This window comes from Scardinius erythrophthalmus (assembly GCF_964197995.2).
Source record: "Scardinius erythrophthalmus genome assembly, chromosome: 9".
In the NCBI taxonomy this organism is placed as follows: domain Eukaryota; kingdom Metazoa; phylum Chordata; class Actinopteri; order Cypriniformes; family Leuciscidae; genus Scardinius; species Scardinius erythrophthalmus.
In genome coordinates this window covers 1699249-1715824 of record NC_138229.1, presented here as the reverse complement: position 1 = coordinate 1715824, position 16576 = coordinate 1699249, and the positions used below count along the sequence as shown (strand labels likewise).

At 37.3% G+C, this 16576-nt stretch overlaps 1 protein-coding gene across 1 annotated transcript in view; it reads right to left on the bottom strand.

The window, feature by feature from the left end:
- Window positions 1–270: 270 nt before the first annotated feature.
- The window catches only part of lingo3b (leucine rich repeat and Ig domain containing 3b), a 59021-nt gene continuing 42715 nt past the window's right edge, over window positions 271–16576 (bottom strand). Inside the window, exons 2-4 of the mRNA XM_081374102.1 lie at window positions 6745–7249; window positions 3345–3760; window positions 271–1355 (exon numbers count right to left, since the gene is read on the bottom strand). Of these exons, the coding sequence (XP_081230228.1) occupies window positions 428–1355; window positions 3345–3760; window positions 6745–7221 (1821 nt within the window). The 5' untranslated portion in view covers window positions 7222–7249 and the 3' untranslated portion in view covers window positions 271–427. The remainder of the gene's footprint in view (window positions 1356–3344; window positions 3761–6744; window positions 7250–16576) is intronic.

Sequence of the window (16576 nt, the reverse complement as noted above, 5' to 3'; positions counted from 1 at the left end):
ACATATATATAATATCAGTTATAAACTGATTTTTTATTATATATTTAAAAAAATAAATTGAATTTACTGATATATACTAAATACACTGAAAAAAATGCAATTAAAAAAATAAAACCAAACAAACAAAAACACACAACAAACTAATGAAAACTTAAACTAAAATTAAAATGATATATATATTATTAATTTCTATTTAGTTTTCAGTTATTTTTTATTTAGTTTTTAGATGCTTCAACTTTAAACGAAATTCCAAATGTTTTTTTTTTTTTTCAACTAAACAACATTTTTTAAATAGTTTTAGTTAATATAATATAGTCCAATAGTAATAGTCCATAGCCGGCATGTGTGTGTGTTTCTGCGTATCAGCAGTGTGTGTGTGAGTGTTGGGCGTCTAAGCTTCCCCCATTGGGCCCCTGGCTGCGTGGTTTCATATCATCTTCATGTTGAACTTGCGCGTGGCTCCGGCTCCCGTGGCGGCGGCCGGTCCTTCGGTCTTCCTGAACGAATACTCCACGGTGAAGTTATTTTTGCGCTGTCCGCGTCCGCGACTCCACACGAACAGCAGGAGAAAGCAGAAGAGCACGACGCCCAGGAACGTGATGCAACCCATGGCCGTGGACACGAGGATGGTGGTCAAATCCAGCGTGAACTTCAGGAACACGCGTGTGCTGTTGAGCCCGGTGTCGTTGAAATCCGACGCGTACAGCGAACGATTGGAGACGAACGCCGAATCCGCCGGTTGGCTTTTTACGGTTAGCGTTGCGAAGTATGTGTCGTTTCCGCCGGCGTTGCTAGCAATGCAGATATACGTACCACTGTCCGCTACTTGTGCGTAACGAATCTCAAGCGTCCCGCCCGGGAGAACCGTAATCCTCCCGTTTGATTTAGGAGTGATTCGTCTTCGCTGAGGCGAGATCCATATAATCACCGGAGCCGGTTCGCCTTCGGCACGGCACTGAAACGAAACCGCTTGGCCTTCGTTTGCCGTAACCTGTTGCAACTTACGGTTTCGAATCTTCGGCTTCTGACAAGTGAAGTAATCGAACAACGCCGAATCCGTGAAGGTGCTCAGCATAAATCCCTGGACTTCTGGCGGTCCGGCGCACACCGGCATCTTCCCGTCGAAGTTTAAGGTACGCCGGCGCTGAAGGATCCACAGCAGACGGCAGTCGCAGGACAGCGGGTTCCCGTCCACTCGCAGCGTCTCGAGACTGTTCACCGAGTGGAAGGAACTCTCCTCCAGAGTCACCAGCTCGTTGTTGGACAGATTCAGGACTCGGATTTGCCGTAAGCCTCCTAACGCGTGCGGCTCGACGGTCAGCAGGTTTGTGCTGATCATGTGGAGTTCCTTCAGCCTGGAAAACAAGGACAGAGCTGTTATTACGACTGCAGCTGAAGTGGTTTTATTGAGTATAATGTGGAATGATGCTCTCGGACGGAGACGGAGCATGTTTGAGAAATGTACAGTAGTGTGACTAAAGGAATAGAAGTCTTTTCAGGTAGAAGAACCTTCTAGATAGAGCCACTGCTTGTGTTTTTCAAAATATATGGACTAGCCTAAAAAAAAAATAATAATAATAATTGAAGATTAAAAATTATATAAAAAAAAAGTAAGATTTTTATAGATGTTATATGTATTTAATATTTTTTATTATGTATATCTATAAATAAAACAATTAAAATTTATAGTATATCACATTATATTATATTCAAAAATTATATATATATATATATATATATATATATATATATATATATATATATATATATATATATATATATACACTCACCTAAAGGATTATTAGGAACACCTGTTCAATTTCTCATTAATGCAATTATCTAATCAACCAATCACATGGCAGTTGCTTCAATGCATTTAGGGGTGTGGTCCTGGTCAAGACAATCTCCTGAACTCCAAACTGAATGTCAGAATGGGAAAGAAAGGTGATTTAAGCAATTTTGAGCGTGGCATGGTTGTTGGTGCCAGACGGGCCGGTCTGAGTATTTCACAATCTGCTCAGTTACTGGGATTTTCACGCACAACCATTTCTAGGGTTTACAAAGAATGGTGTGGAAAGGGAAAAACATCCAGTATGCGGCAGTCCTGTGGGCGAAAATGCCTTGTTGATGCTAGAGGTCAGAGGAGAATGGGCTGACTGATTCAAGCTGATAGAAGAGCAACTTTGACTGAAATAACCACTCGTTACAACCGAGGTATGCAGCAAAGCATTTGTGAAGCCACAACACGCACAACCTTGAGGCGGATGGGCTACAACAGCAGAAGACCCCACCGGGTACCACTCATCTCCATTACAAATAGGAAAAAGAGGCTACAATTTGCACGAGCTCACCAAAATTAGACAGTTGAAGACTGGAAAAATGTTGCCTGGTCTGATGAGTCTCGATTTCTGTTGAGACATTCAGATGGTAGAGTCAGAATTTGGCGTTAACTGAATGAGAACATGGATCCATCATGCCTTGTTACCACTGTGCAGGCTGGTGGTGGTGGTGTAATGGTGTGGGGGATGTTTTCTTGGCACACTTTAGGGCCCTTAGTGCCAATTGGGCATCGTTTAAATGCCACGGCCTACCTGAGCATTGTTTCTGACCATGTCCATCCCTTTATGACCACCATGTACCCATCCTCTGATGGCTACTTCCAGCAGGATAATGCACCATGTCACAAAGCTCGAATCATTTCAAAATGGTTTCTTGAACATGACAATGAGTTCACTGTACTAAAATGGCCCCCACAGTCACCAGATCTCAACCCAACAGAGCATCTTTGGTATGTGGTGGAATGGGAGCTTCGTGCCCTGGATGTGCATCCCACAAATCTCCATCAACTGCAAGATGCTATTCTATCCTAAAGAATGCTTTCAGCACCTTGTTGAATCAATGCCACGTAGAATTAAGGCAGTTCTGAAGGCGAAAGGGGGTCAAACACAGTATTAGTATGGTGTTCCTAATAATCCTTTAGGTGAGTGTATATAAATATATATATATATATATATATATATATATATATATATATATATATATATATATATATATAATTTTTTTTTTTATTGTCATATAAACCTGGCATTGTATATTACAAATATTATCGGCACAAATATTGTTAACAAATTGCTTTTGATCCTCTTTTTGTAAATCACTTTGAATAAAAGCGTCTTCTAAATGTATAAATATACAGCAAATACAGTTTGTCATCATTATTTATATGAAGCTGTTCTAGCATGTTTAGGGAACCGATTATTTCGACGTAAATTTCACGGTTTCCCTGATGTAAGCTAATGGTCACATGACATGCAGGAAAACAAGCAGAAAATATTTCCACAAGCCTGATGAGGTCTCGAAAGGCCCAGGACTCGAGCACGGAGATGGGATTGTAGGACAGGTTCAGAGACGTCAGGTACGCCAGGTTTCGGAAGGACGCCGACGGGACAGATGTGATGTTGGTGTTGGTGATGAAGAGCCAGGAGAGATTGAGACCCTGGAAGCTCAGCGGAGAGATGTACTCCAGGTAGGGCCAGTTGTCGATCTCGAGACCCCTCAGAGCAGAAAGCTTGCGGAAGTTCTGGTCCTCGAGAGCGGAGATGCTGAGGTGGCGTAGTCGGAGGGTCACGAGGTTTCGCAGATACGAAAGAGTCTGGCCGGATATGGACGTCAGGTTGCACCTCTCGATGGTCAGATCTTCCAGACCTATCAGTCCTGAGAAAGCCTTGTGAGAGATGTAGACCAGGTCATTGTCACCCACCTGGAAAACAAAGACAGAATCGTTATTACCACTGCAATTAAAGTGGGTTTATTAGGAAAAAGGACATGAAGCCTAGCCTTTCGGGTAGAAAAAACAATTATATTTGATAGAGCCAATGCTTGTGTTTTTCTCCAGAACACACGCACAATATTTGCATTAGCTTGGAAATAAATAAATAAAAATTTTGTAATTTTGTTGTGAACACATGCACAACATCTGGAATAGCTTGGAAATAAACAAACAGACAAATTTATTTTTTTATTTTATTTATTTTTTATTTTCTGTAAATACATGCACAACATTTGGATTAGTTTAGAAATAAATAAAATTATTTTTAGTAATTTTGTTGTGAATGCATGCACAACATCTGGATTTGCTTGGAAATTAACAAACAAACAGACAAACTGATTTTTTTTTTCTGTAAATACATGCACAACATTTGGATTAGTTTAGAAATAAATAAATACATTTTTAGTAATTTTGTTGTGAATGCATGCACAACATCTGGATTTGCTTGGAAATTAACAAACAAACAGACAAACTGATTTTTTTTCTGTAAATACATGAACAACATCTGGATTAGTTCGTAAATAAATAAATAAATAAATGCTTTCAATTTCATTTTAGTAAAATTTTTTTTTTGTAAATACATGCACAACATCTGGATTAGCTTGGAAATAAATAAATGTTTAGTCATTTTGTTATGAATGCATGCACAACATCTGGATTAGCTTGGAAACAAACAAACAAACAAACAAGCAAAATGCTTTCAATTTAATTTTTATTTTAGTTAATTTTTTAGCAATTTTATGTAAATACATGCACAACATCTGGATTAGTTTGGAAATAAATAAATTAAAAAATAAATAGATTTTTAGTAATTTTGTTGTGAATGCATGCAGAACATCTGGATTAGCTTGGAAATAAATAAATATGCTTTTAATTTCATTTTCATTTTAGTTAAATATTTTGTAATTTTGTTGTGAACGCATGCACAATATCTGTATTAGCCTGGAAAGATGAATAGATAAATAAATAAATAAATATATTATTTCTCATATATATATATACAGCGGGGGAAATAAGTATTGAACACGTCATCATTTTTCTCAGTAAATATATCTCCAAAGGTGCTATTGACATGAAATTTTCACCAGATGTTGGTAACAACCCAAGTAAGCCATACATACAAAGAAACAAACAAAAATAAGTTCAGAAATTAAGTTATGTGTAATAATGTGAAATGACACAGGGAAAAAGTATTGAACACATGAAGAAAGGGAGGCGCAAAAAGGCATTGAAAGCAAAGACAACTGCTGAAAACTTACAGTAATTAAAAAGCAATCCAGCACCCTGTCAGTGGAAATTAATAACAGCTGGTTCAGTCCCAAATGATGGCCTACAAAAAGGTCTCATTGCCAAGATGTCACACAAGACACATCTCATGATGGGTAAAAGCAAAGAGCTGTCTCAAGACCTTCGCAACCTAATTGTTGCAAAACATAATGATGGCATTGGTTATAGGCGCCATTCTAAGCTTCTGAATGGTCCAGTGAGCACTTTTGGGGCCATAATACGAAAGTGGAAAGACGATAATTTCACCATAAATTTGCCTCGACCAGTGCTCCTCGCAAGATTTCTGATAGAGGAGTGAAAAGAATAATCAGAAAACATATATATCATTATATATATAATTATTTTATTTTTTTGCACTTATTTAGTATATTGTGTCATATAAATAAATTAAAATTGCACTGTAAAATAAAAATGTATATGCGATCAATATAATAAAAATATTCAACAAAATATTAACAAAGAATAATAAAATAATAAATAACTTTACACTACAAGTTACAATATTAATATTTATGTCTTCAATCATTCACGTAAATTCTTGTTCAAAGCACTGAACAGAGACACTGAAAACACCAGATCAGGAGCTGCTTGTGTGTAAAGGACTATATTAATTCTTGTTTAATTAAATTGCAGCCTTTGATTTGATAATCGCAATTGTGCAGCTCCATTTATTTATCCTTTTAATTATAATTTAATCAGTTCCCTGTTTTGGTAAATCCTTTCCTAGAAATAAAAACAGCTGTCCACAAAGTGAACAGACTTTCCTTTAAAGGACTTATAAGTCAACTCGTCACCTTTATTTATACAGCGCTTTGTACAACACAGTCTTTCAAAGCAGCTTTACAGAGATAACAGGAAAATAATGCAACAAAGTTTGTTTCTAGAAGAAAATAGTGTCATAGTCCAGCTTCAGTTTAGTGTTCATGTTTAGTGATGGTTCATTTTTGTTGTAAAAAAAGTTATTAATTTAGTTCATTTATATATATAGCCGCTCTGGAGAAAACAGTGATGTGATCATCCAGCTCAGTTCTCATATAATGGTGTCAGTGCAGGCAGATCAATAATATTGTTGAACATTAAAGGTGCAGTGTGTAAGTTTTAGCGCAGCTAGTGGTGAGTTTGTGAACTGCACCCAACAGAAGTTACGGTGGTCGACAGGAAGTGATGTCGCCGTCTGAGTCAGCAGAGAGTAGCCAGTTAAACAGTGAGGTTTCTTTACAAAGATAAATGAAGAAATTAGGTTTACTTGATTATTCAGTAAAACGATGTTATTGTGAATATTATTGTTACTTGTTCATCATTGTGTCAGTGATTTATTCGCTGACTTTAGTTCGCTTCTTTACACGAAGAACAACATAGTGACGAAACGCATGTGTCCGTTCAGGGCCACCGTAGAAACATGACGATGTAAGCGGACCCGCGGTGTGTGTAGAGAGAAATGCTCATTCTAAGCTAATAAACACATAACGGTTCATTATGTGAGGTCTTTATACACCACTCAAAACATAGATATGAATATGATAATGCATTTCTGTCAACAGATCCTCCTAAATATTACACACTGCACCTTTAAATGTTAAACTCACCTATCTAATCAAGCCAAAAGCGACAGTATTTTACACACTAACCTCTAAATGTTTGAGACTCCGCAGATCCTGGAAGGTGTAGTCCAGCAGGATGACGATCTTGTTCTCACTCAGGTCCAGTGCGGTGAGGTTCGCGAGTCGTGCGAACGCTCCCATGGGCACGAGCTTCAGCTGGTTTCCTCTGAGTCTCAGCGTGCGCAGGGCCTGAAGGCTAGCGAAGGCGTTGGGCTCCAGTGTGGTGATGAGATTCTCACTGAGATCCACATCTTCCAGACGCGGATACGGAGCCAGATCTCCCGGTGCGACCCAGCGCAAACGGTTCCGGCTTAAATCCAGGAGCCTGGTCTCTGTCGGGATGCCCTCGGGAACGCCGGATAAGCGTTTGCGCTGGCAGGACACGGAGCGCAGCTGAGGCGCACAGTCACAGCGAGGTGGGCACCCCGAGCAGGGGTTCGGGGACGCGAGGGCCAGAATCAGACCCAGACACCACAGCCGGCCCCGGCCCCATGAGGAAGCCATGAGCCTCCCTCCACGTCACTCTACACACCTGTGGAGGACAACAGAGAGAGGTGATTAGGTTAGTGATTTTTACTATGCATCATTAGCCACGTTTCCATTACCCTTCAAATTGCGCAAATTGAAATTGCGAATTGAAATTTCGGCAATTTCGCAAAAACTCGCATTTATCGCAAAAAAGTTTTTCCGCTCGCATGAGGAGGTTTTTTCAGGCAATTCGAAAAAGGAATATTTCACAAAACTGCAATGGAAACTTTTTTTGTGCATTTACAGTCACCTGACGTAGACGACGCGGTGTGTTTGGACATAATACGAGACAGAGCTCTTTATTAAATTCATAAAAGACAAAAGAATTACAGGAATAATGGATTCTAAACCTCAAATAAATGCCACGATCAAGACCTTGGAGCAGAGATGAGGGAGAAACACCCAGAAACACCTCATATGTGCCGCTCATAAGGGTCTTTCCTTGCCGTTAATGCTTGGATAACATGCCTACGTTTCCTTCCATTAATAGTAATAATGGCTAGTGCGGTACATGGCTGTGATATATATAAACCTACCAACGTCCATTGCCATGATTTTTGGAATGACTTATCGCGAGAGGAGTTTTAGTCGCATAACATCGGTTAATGGAAACGCTGTCACTTCGCAATAGTTTTTTATCGATATTTAGAGGAAAAAAAAAAAATCGCAAAAGTTTTGCGCAGATCTGTAATGAAAATGCACCTAGAGACGCTTGCTTACAGATCTATCACAGGCTCAGCTCCCTCCTACTTTCTCTCACTCCTACGGGTCTACATCCCTACCAGAAGCCTACGATCGGTCAAAGAGCGACGGCTCGTGGTTCCATCACAGAGAGCCACACAATCACTTTCCAGAACATTCTCATTCACAGTTCCATGCTGGTGGAACGCTCTCCCCACCCTCATCTGGATGCAGAATCCCTGACAACATTCAAAAGACAGCTGAAAACCCATCTCTTCCGTGAACACTTAACCTTATAATTAAATTTTTTTTTATTATTCTTTTCCTTTAATCCTCCCTTGTCTGGCTTATGCTACTCTGAGCAATGCCTGCACTTTGTATTTTGAGCACTTCTTGCATTGTTTTTGTCTCTTCACGATGACTCGCTTAATTTTAGTACTAATTTGTCCTTCGCTTTGGACAAAGGCGTCTACTAAATGACTAAATGTAAATGTAAATTACACAAATGCAATTTTTAATATACAGTGAAACAAAAAAATTTGATAATTATAGTGATATCATTTTCAATATATTTTTTTTTTTACTATTGGGTGCATTACACTATAGTTCATTTATGTAAGTGAGGAGAGCAAAATAAAGTAAACTGTGACGTATTATACCCCAAAACGTTTTCATACAGTGACTACCAGTAAAAATGTATACAAATTTGGGACCAAAAATTAATAATACACTTCACTCTGCACACCTGAGGAGGACAGAGAGGTGATTAGGTCGGCTATGTTTACTATGCATTATTACACAAATGCAGTTTTTAATATAGATGCTATCGCTCTCAAAGTCAGGAGCTCTCGTATCTGCTAAAGAAACAGAGACATTACAGAACTTTGGAATCATTTTTTGAAAGTCTCTTCTGCTACAGTAAAAATGTGTTTGTGGTTAGTGGATGTACACAAGAAATGTGATTTTTTTTTTGTTGCATTTATTTGATCAAAAATACAGTAAAAATGTAGAAATTTTATTACAATGTAAAAATGCAATGCTCACATGATCCTTCAGAAATCATTCTAATATGATGATTTGATGCTCAAGAAATATTTATGATTTATTTGAAATAGAATCTTTTGTAACTTTATAAATGTATTCAACAGAGGTGATTAGGTCAGCTATTTTTACTATGCATCATTACACAAATGCAATTTTTAATATAGATGATTATCGATCTCAAAGCAAAGTCAGGAGCTCTCGTATCTGCTTAAGAAAGAGAGACATTACAGAACTTTGGAATCATTTTTAATGTTTTTTTAGATGTTTCTTGAGCATCAAATCATGATGATTTGATGCTCATGAAACATCTAAAAAAACATTAAAAATGATTCCATGAAGGATCATGTGACACTGAAGACTGGAGTAATGATGCTGAAAATTCAGCTTTGATCACAGGAATAAATTACACTTTACTATATATTCACATAGAAAACAGATGATTTACATTGCAATAATATTTCACAATTTTTACTGTATTTTTGATCAAATAAATGCAATCATAAAGATTCCAAACCTTTGACTGGTAGAGAATGAAAGCAAGCAACAACGGCAAACAAATTCACATTTATTCTCATGTTTGAATCAGCTGTTTTTCTCCTCAAGGCAGAATCTCATTAACATCATCCACTAACCACAAACAAACCCAATACTGTCTTCATCTTCAACACTAGATCTGTTATTTTAGCATTTCACACTGTACAAACCTCAGCGTTTTGCATGTAAAATGTGTTTAAGTTTGTGCATCTTTCTACACAATGAATAACACATGCATTAGACAATAAAATATGAAAGCAAATGACATTCAGACATTTTTAAGTGCATAAATTCTTTCACCTGCATATGACATGCTAATTTCTCAGCTCACTGCACTCGTTCATTAATCAGATCACGTAAATCGCAGCAGACTGGAGGAGAATGTGCCTAAAATCGTCCCCGAAATGCCCATGAAAAAGTCTGAAAGTCTAAATGAATGAGAGGGATGATTATGCACAACCTCGATTACATAAAAGGGGTTAATATTCGGCGTTCCAGCAGTTTCTCGTCTCCACGTAAGAGACGACCGATGCGATTGACTGGAAAAGCCAACAGCGCATACTAATACAGTGTTTGTCATCCTCACATGTTCAGCTCAAGTGCTGATAATAGGACAGGCTGTTGATGAATCGCTCTCGGATAGTTATATAACGCTAATGCCAGGCTGAAAAACGCCACTGAAAACGTCAAACTGATCATTATCATAACATGAAAATACTATTCTTCAGTTCTTCTTCTTCTACACCCTAGCAACCATCTAGAAACGCTCTAATAACCACCTGAAATACCCTAGCAACCACCCAAAACACCTTAGCAACTGCCTAGCAACCACCCACAACAACCTAGCAACCACCCAGAATACCTTAGCAACTGCCTAGCAACACCATAGCAACCACCCAGAACACCCTAGCAACCACCTAACAACCCAGAATACCTTAGCAACTGCCTAGCAACACCATAGCAACCACCCAGAACACCCTAGCAACCAGCCAGAACACCTTAGCAACCCACTAGAAAAACCCTAGCAACCGTGCCGAATTTTGCAAGCACTCACATTTTCTTCAGGAAATGTACATTCTACTTCTCTTGTATCGGTTTGAGAAATGCACTAGCAATTTGAGCGTAGGAGGCAAATGAACTGCAATGAGTATTAATTGAGTCATTCAGAATCTAAGACAACAGATAAACAACATGTTTCTTGTGCAGTTATTAGTGTGCAAACTGAGAAGTCCCATCCCTCCATGTCTCATCTCCTCCTCTTGACTTCTTTTTTGACTCTTTTCTTGATTGATTTTGTTGCTAAGTGAGACAAATTCCAGATTGGTTGGGTAAATATATCACCTGGCTGTAACGGAGCAGATTTAATCAGGTTATTTGGCATCAGCGGGAGTGGGCGCTCATACATTACACGGCTGCTGTTTGTTTTTCTGTTTTTTCTTGCTCTGGCACGCAGTTAAAGGTCGAGTCTCTGGGCGAGGAGCCACAGCGCTTGGATATAGAAGAGAAGATTTCAGCCAAGTCTGTCTAATCTCCACGCTGGCCGAGTCAAACACTGTGTGGGTCTGGAAGGACCAGAGAACCACTTTAAACCTCCATCTGATGCACTTACAGACCTTATGCACAAGAAAAACAAGCGCCACCATCTTTAGAATATTGTCTTTGAATTTGTGTTTTTGCGGTCGCTCTGTATATTTCTATGGCATCGCTGTCGAGGAGTGATTAGCTGGTGAAGTGGATTTACTTATTATAGAGTTAACGAAGGTTATCATGAGCATTGTAATGTTTAAAGCAGATGTCTAAACAAATGTCAGTCGACCGAGGAGATTTTAAAACGGACAGTACATTTATAAATATGTAAGATCGCTGTGGAAATACAAACCGGAAGACAAAAGACAACGAGCGCAGTGCTGAAAAGGGGCGGAGCTACATAAGGTATTTTGTAGCTCCGCCCCTTTTCAGTGCCGCGTCTTACGGTTTGTATTTCCACAGCATGAAGATAAAATACTATTTATACACACTGTATGTAATATATTTAGGGCCCTATTTTAACGATCTAAGCGCATGGTCTAAAGCTGCACTTAGGTCGTGTCCGAATCCACTTGGTCCACTTGACAAATGGTCAGCGCTCCCGGCGCATGGTCTAAAAGGGTCGTCCCTATTCTCTTAATGAGTAATGGGTGTGTTTTAGGCATAATGTGCAATAAACCAATCAGAGTCTCATCTTCCATTCCCTTTAAAAGCCAGTTGCGCTCACGCCAAAACGGATTCGCTATTTACATGATGGAATTAGCAAGCGGAAACTGAACGCTTCTCTAGCGCGGAAACGGATCTGCTCGAGCAAGCAGACCATCTAGGGGAAAAAGTACACGCATTGTGGACCCGCCTATTGAATAAATATTTCAATAGTGGACGAATTGAGTGGGCGAAGCTAAAGAGGTCTTTTAGCTTGTTTTGCTTGTTTTGACTCTGATTGGTGGTATTTCTGAACAGCATCATGGGTAATGTAGTTTTTGACCACAAATTCAACTGTTAAACAATTATATTAAAACCAAATTGAAATATCGCAGGCAAATGGCTTCAATAGAAGCAAATACTATCGATTAATAGCCTCGTAGCTCACAGTAGGGCTGATTTTAGCGGTTTATAAAATCATTAAAAATCAATTTCCCTATGGAGAAAATGGAGTTTTTACTTCTGGAGTCGGCAGTTCCTGTGATGTCATAATAGATAATATGTGAATTAAATTCAAATAATGAAAGAAAAAACAACAACATTATCATCAACATAATTAAAGAGCTCAACAGTGCTTTCAGCAAATATTATAACTCATGTATTTTACTACTGTATTTGTGCTTCTGTCTTGTTTTCCAATACAAACATCCAAACATTTTTAAATCAAGACGCATTTACTAGTGCAAAATGCCTGAAGATATTAATTCTTGCTTTCTGAAAAAACGTATCACACATGAAGTGAGTTTATGGTTAAAACAAGAAATTAATTCAGATTATTTTTCTGCATGCATAATTCCATCCATTTATTTGATTCAGTTTTTGTTCAAGCAAATAAATTCAACATCGCTGATATTATGACTCATGATTCATTTGTCAAGCTGGAATAGAAATGTCAAATCTATTGCATTGTGGGACACAATGCTGCTTTATTTTACGCTTTCTACAATTATAGTCGAAATCAATGCAGTCTAATAAAGAAAGACCTGTCAGGCTAACGCTAACATGCCCTCGCACAGCATTTGATGGTGCTTTTATCAATGACACAAATGCATGTTAGTCAGCGGCCATTAGACGCTCGTGTGGGAGGATGTGAAGCGCCGGCAGCAAAACACAGGCCTCGATTTATTGTGTATCAGCGCTTTGATTTATAGGAGGAGCATCAAACTGTGTGTGTAATGCTAATGCCATCATGCACTAACATTCTGATATTAAAAGAGAAAATGCGAGTTCACTGACATCCAGCACGGGGGCGTTTGCGTTTCTATCTGTCCGTCTGTTAATTTACGACCTTTCTTCTGAAAGCCTGGACTCAGCGGGCCTGTTAAAGATTTCACTTTAGTAATGAACATGAAACATGCCGACAAACTGGGCTTTTAAAGCAGATCACTTGATGTCACAGTGCTAAACTAGCAATCGATTGGAGGATTTTCAGTTGGCGGACAATGATAGGGGTGAAAAATAGCCAGTCAAATCACACAGAACATCTTTATCAATGCCCACAAGCACCTAGCAACACCCGTGTGGCAACCCAGAACTCCCTAGCAACTCCTTAGCAACGTGCCAACAGCATCTTAGCAACCACACAGCAAGTTCTAGAATTAATATACATGCGTGCTAATTGAAAATAACACATCTATTATTTTCATGACTTTATATAAACTTTTAGATTAACTTTAGAATATTTGTACATTTAAATGTGACGTGTCACATGAATATTTTAAATATGAAAAAAAAAAACCTATTCATAAGTCACACCACAGGACTATTTAAAAAACAAAATGGTGCAAACCTTAAAAGAAATCTTAATAAAAGTATTTCTGCAGACAAAAAAAAAAAAAAGTCAAATAGTTTTTTGAAAAAAAGAAAGTGGGGTCAAAAGGTTAAAAAAAATCTAATTAAAAACATAAAAAAAAAAATAACTTAAAATAATAATAAAATAAAATGAATTTTTAAAAAGAATAAAATAAAAAAGAAATATACAAATAAAATAAAATGAACCATAAATGCTTATTCAATAATATAATAAATTAAAAGTACTATTAGTATAAGGAAACACATTTCAGTGTGTTATTTTATTACCTGACAGATAATATGGTGCAAACTAGGCGTGCACAGATTTGAAAGTTATGGCTGCTATTAAATTTTTATATTTGAGAGCCGATAACTGATATATTGGCCGATAAAGTTTTTTTTTGATTTTGAGAGCCTGATTACAAAAAAAAAGTCTCACCATTAAAAGCCATGTCCCAAACACACAATTATGATGTTCTCATTATAATTTTATGTAGACTTTATGACGGACTTGCACTGCACATGTTGCACTTTACTGTATTTTCCTTTTTTTTATTATTCCAATCATATTTCAAGCAGTTCAAACCCATCATGTTGAACAGTGCGCATCTGAAGCGTCTCAGCTGAAGGAAATAATACATTATTTATCAGCTTTAATATATCGGCCAAATTTTCTTATCGGCCTGATAACGATAACATTAAAAATGAACATATATCGGCCGATACCGATATGATGACCGATATATCGTGCAAATAAAATATAAAAAAATATAGACTAAATAGACTAAAAAAATATTATTTATGTTATTTGTTATTTGACGCCTTTACTATAGAAGCTTGTTTCCGCCACAGAATAAAACATTTTAAAAGATAAATGCTACATTTTTATCTCAGAATTGCAAGATATAAAGTCAGAATTGTGATATAAAGTCAGAATTGTGTGTTATTAAGTCAAAATTGCGAGATATAAACACAATTACGAGAAATAAATGTGCAATTCTGACTTTTTTCTCGCAATTCTGACTTTTTTAATCGCAATTGCGAGTTTATATCCGACATCTTTTCTCAGAATTGCAAGTTTATATCTCACAGTTCTGACTAAACATGCAATTCTGAGAAAAATCTCTTCATCTCGCTCAATCTGTCATCATCATCATCATCATCATCATCATCAGTGTAAAACATCTCTGACGTGCTGGAAGTTTCTGAGTATCGCGGTGGCAGAGAGCATGTTTTCTGAAGGTCCTAATAATAGCGCGACTGGCACTCGTGGTCCTTCTCATGGAGCCGCTGGTGTGTTGGCTGTGTTTCGGAGTCTAACAGCCCCGGCGAAACGTGTTTACGAGAGGCAGAAAACACACACGGTTCAGGATACTAATTAGGAGACTCATTCATAATAAATCCAAACACACTCTCAGAGCATCAGAACTAATGAAATTCACTACGGCCAGCGGGGACGCGCTTTCGTGGACTGGCCTAATTTAATTTATGTTAGTAGAAGAGATAAGAAGAAACCTGATTTTCTATTCAAATATCGGTCAAAACCTTCATTAAAGTTTGAAACACTGATTGGACTAGAATGGAACTGAACGTTTGAGTTTTCTGGACGTTTGAAGGACTTTTGGTGTCATGCGATGATCAGGATGGGATATTTGAGGGAGTGGGGTCAAAGGTCAAAGGAGTGGCATCTAGTGTGTGATATTTCAAAATGAAAATAAATAAAAAATAAAATAATACAAAAAATACAAATTATAAATAAAAATAAAATAATACAAAATCAGTTATTTAAAATAAAAGTAATAAAAAATAAATGCAAGGTAAATTAAATTAATTATAATATTTTAAAATTAAAATTAAATAAATTAATAATACAAATTAAATAAATACTGTGATGTGATGTCATGACCATGGGATGTTTGAGGGAGTGGGGTCAAAGGTCAAAGGAGTGACATCTAGTGTCACTCTCAAAGATATTTCAAAATAAAAAAAATAGAAAATAAAAAATAAATAAAAATAATACAAAATACAAATAAAATACAATTATTTCAAAATATAATTTAAAAGTAATACAAAATAAATACATAAATACTATAAATAAACACTAAATGCCACTATAATCTGATACAAGCATGAAAACAATTTTAGAGCTGTGTTTAAAAGGGAAGATTTTCTTCGAATTTTTTTTTTTTTTTTTTTTTTACACAATCATATGATTTCAGAAGAATATGAACAACTGTTATGATCCACAATAAGCACATAAATATGAGTTTAAACTGCATTAGAGTGAGTAAATGACTGAATCTCTGTCTCTCAGTGCATGTTCCTCAGGCTTGTGAAGCGTGTTGTCCAGCGGCGCTTCAGCGGAGGAGAGCGTGTTTCGCCGCGAGTCTGTTTCATGCTCTGTGATTTATGAGGAGGGTCAGCACACCGTCACCCGTGGCCCCGGGGCCCGTAACCCACCGCAACCACAAGAGAGAGAGAGAGAGAGAGAGAGAGAATGTGCGATCACTCCCGCTATAAATGGAGCGAGAAATACGAGATGCCAAAGGAACCAGAAAAAGATTGAGCTGTGAGAACGGCAGCGAAAGGTGTTTGAAATCCTGCTTCAGCGCAACAACATACAAAACTGGGCTCAAAAATCTGATTTTGAAATAGCGGATATATTTCATATTAATTCATTACATTTTTCTTTGGTAAACTTCCTTTTATATATTTTTTAATTTAATTTAATTTTGTATGTATGGATGGATGGATGCATGTATTGATGTATGTATGTATGTATTAATGTATGTGTGGATGGATGTGTTGTATGTAATGTATGTACAGTATGTATGTATGTATGTATGTTTGTATGGATGCATGTATGTATATATGGATGGATAGATGCATGCATGTATATACAGTGTGTATGTTTGTATCTATGCATGTATGTATGTATGTATGTATGCATGTATGGATGGATGGATGTATTGAAGTATGTATGTATGTATGTATGTATGTATGTATGTATGTATGTATGTATGTATGTATGTATGTATGTATGTATGTA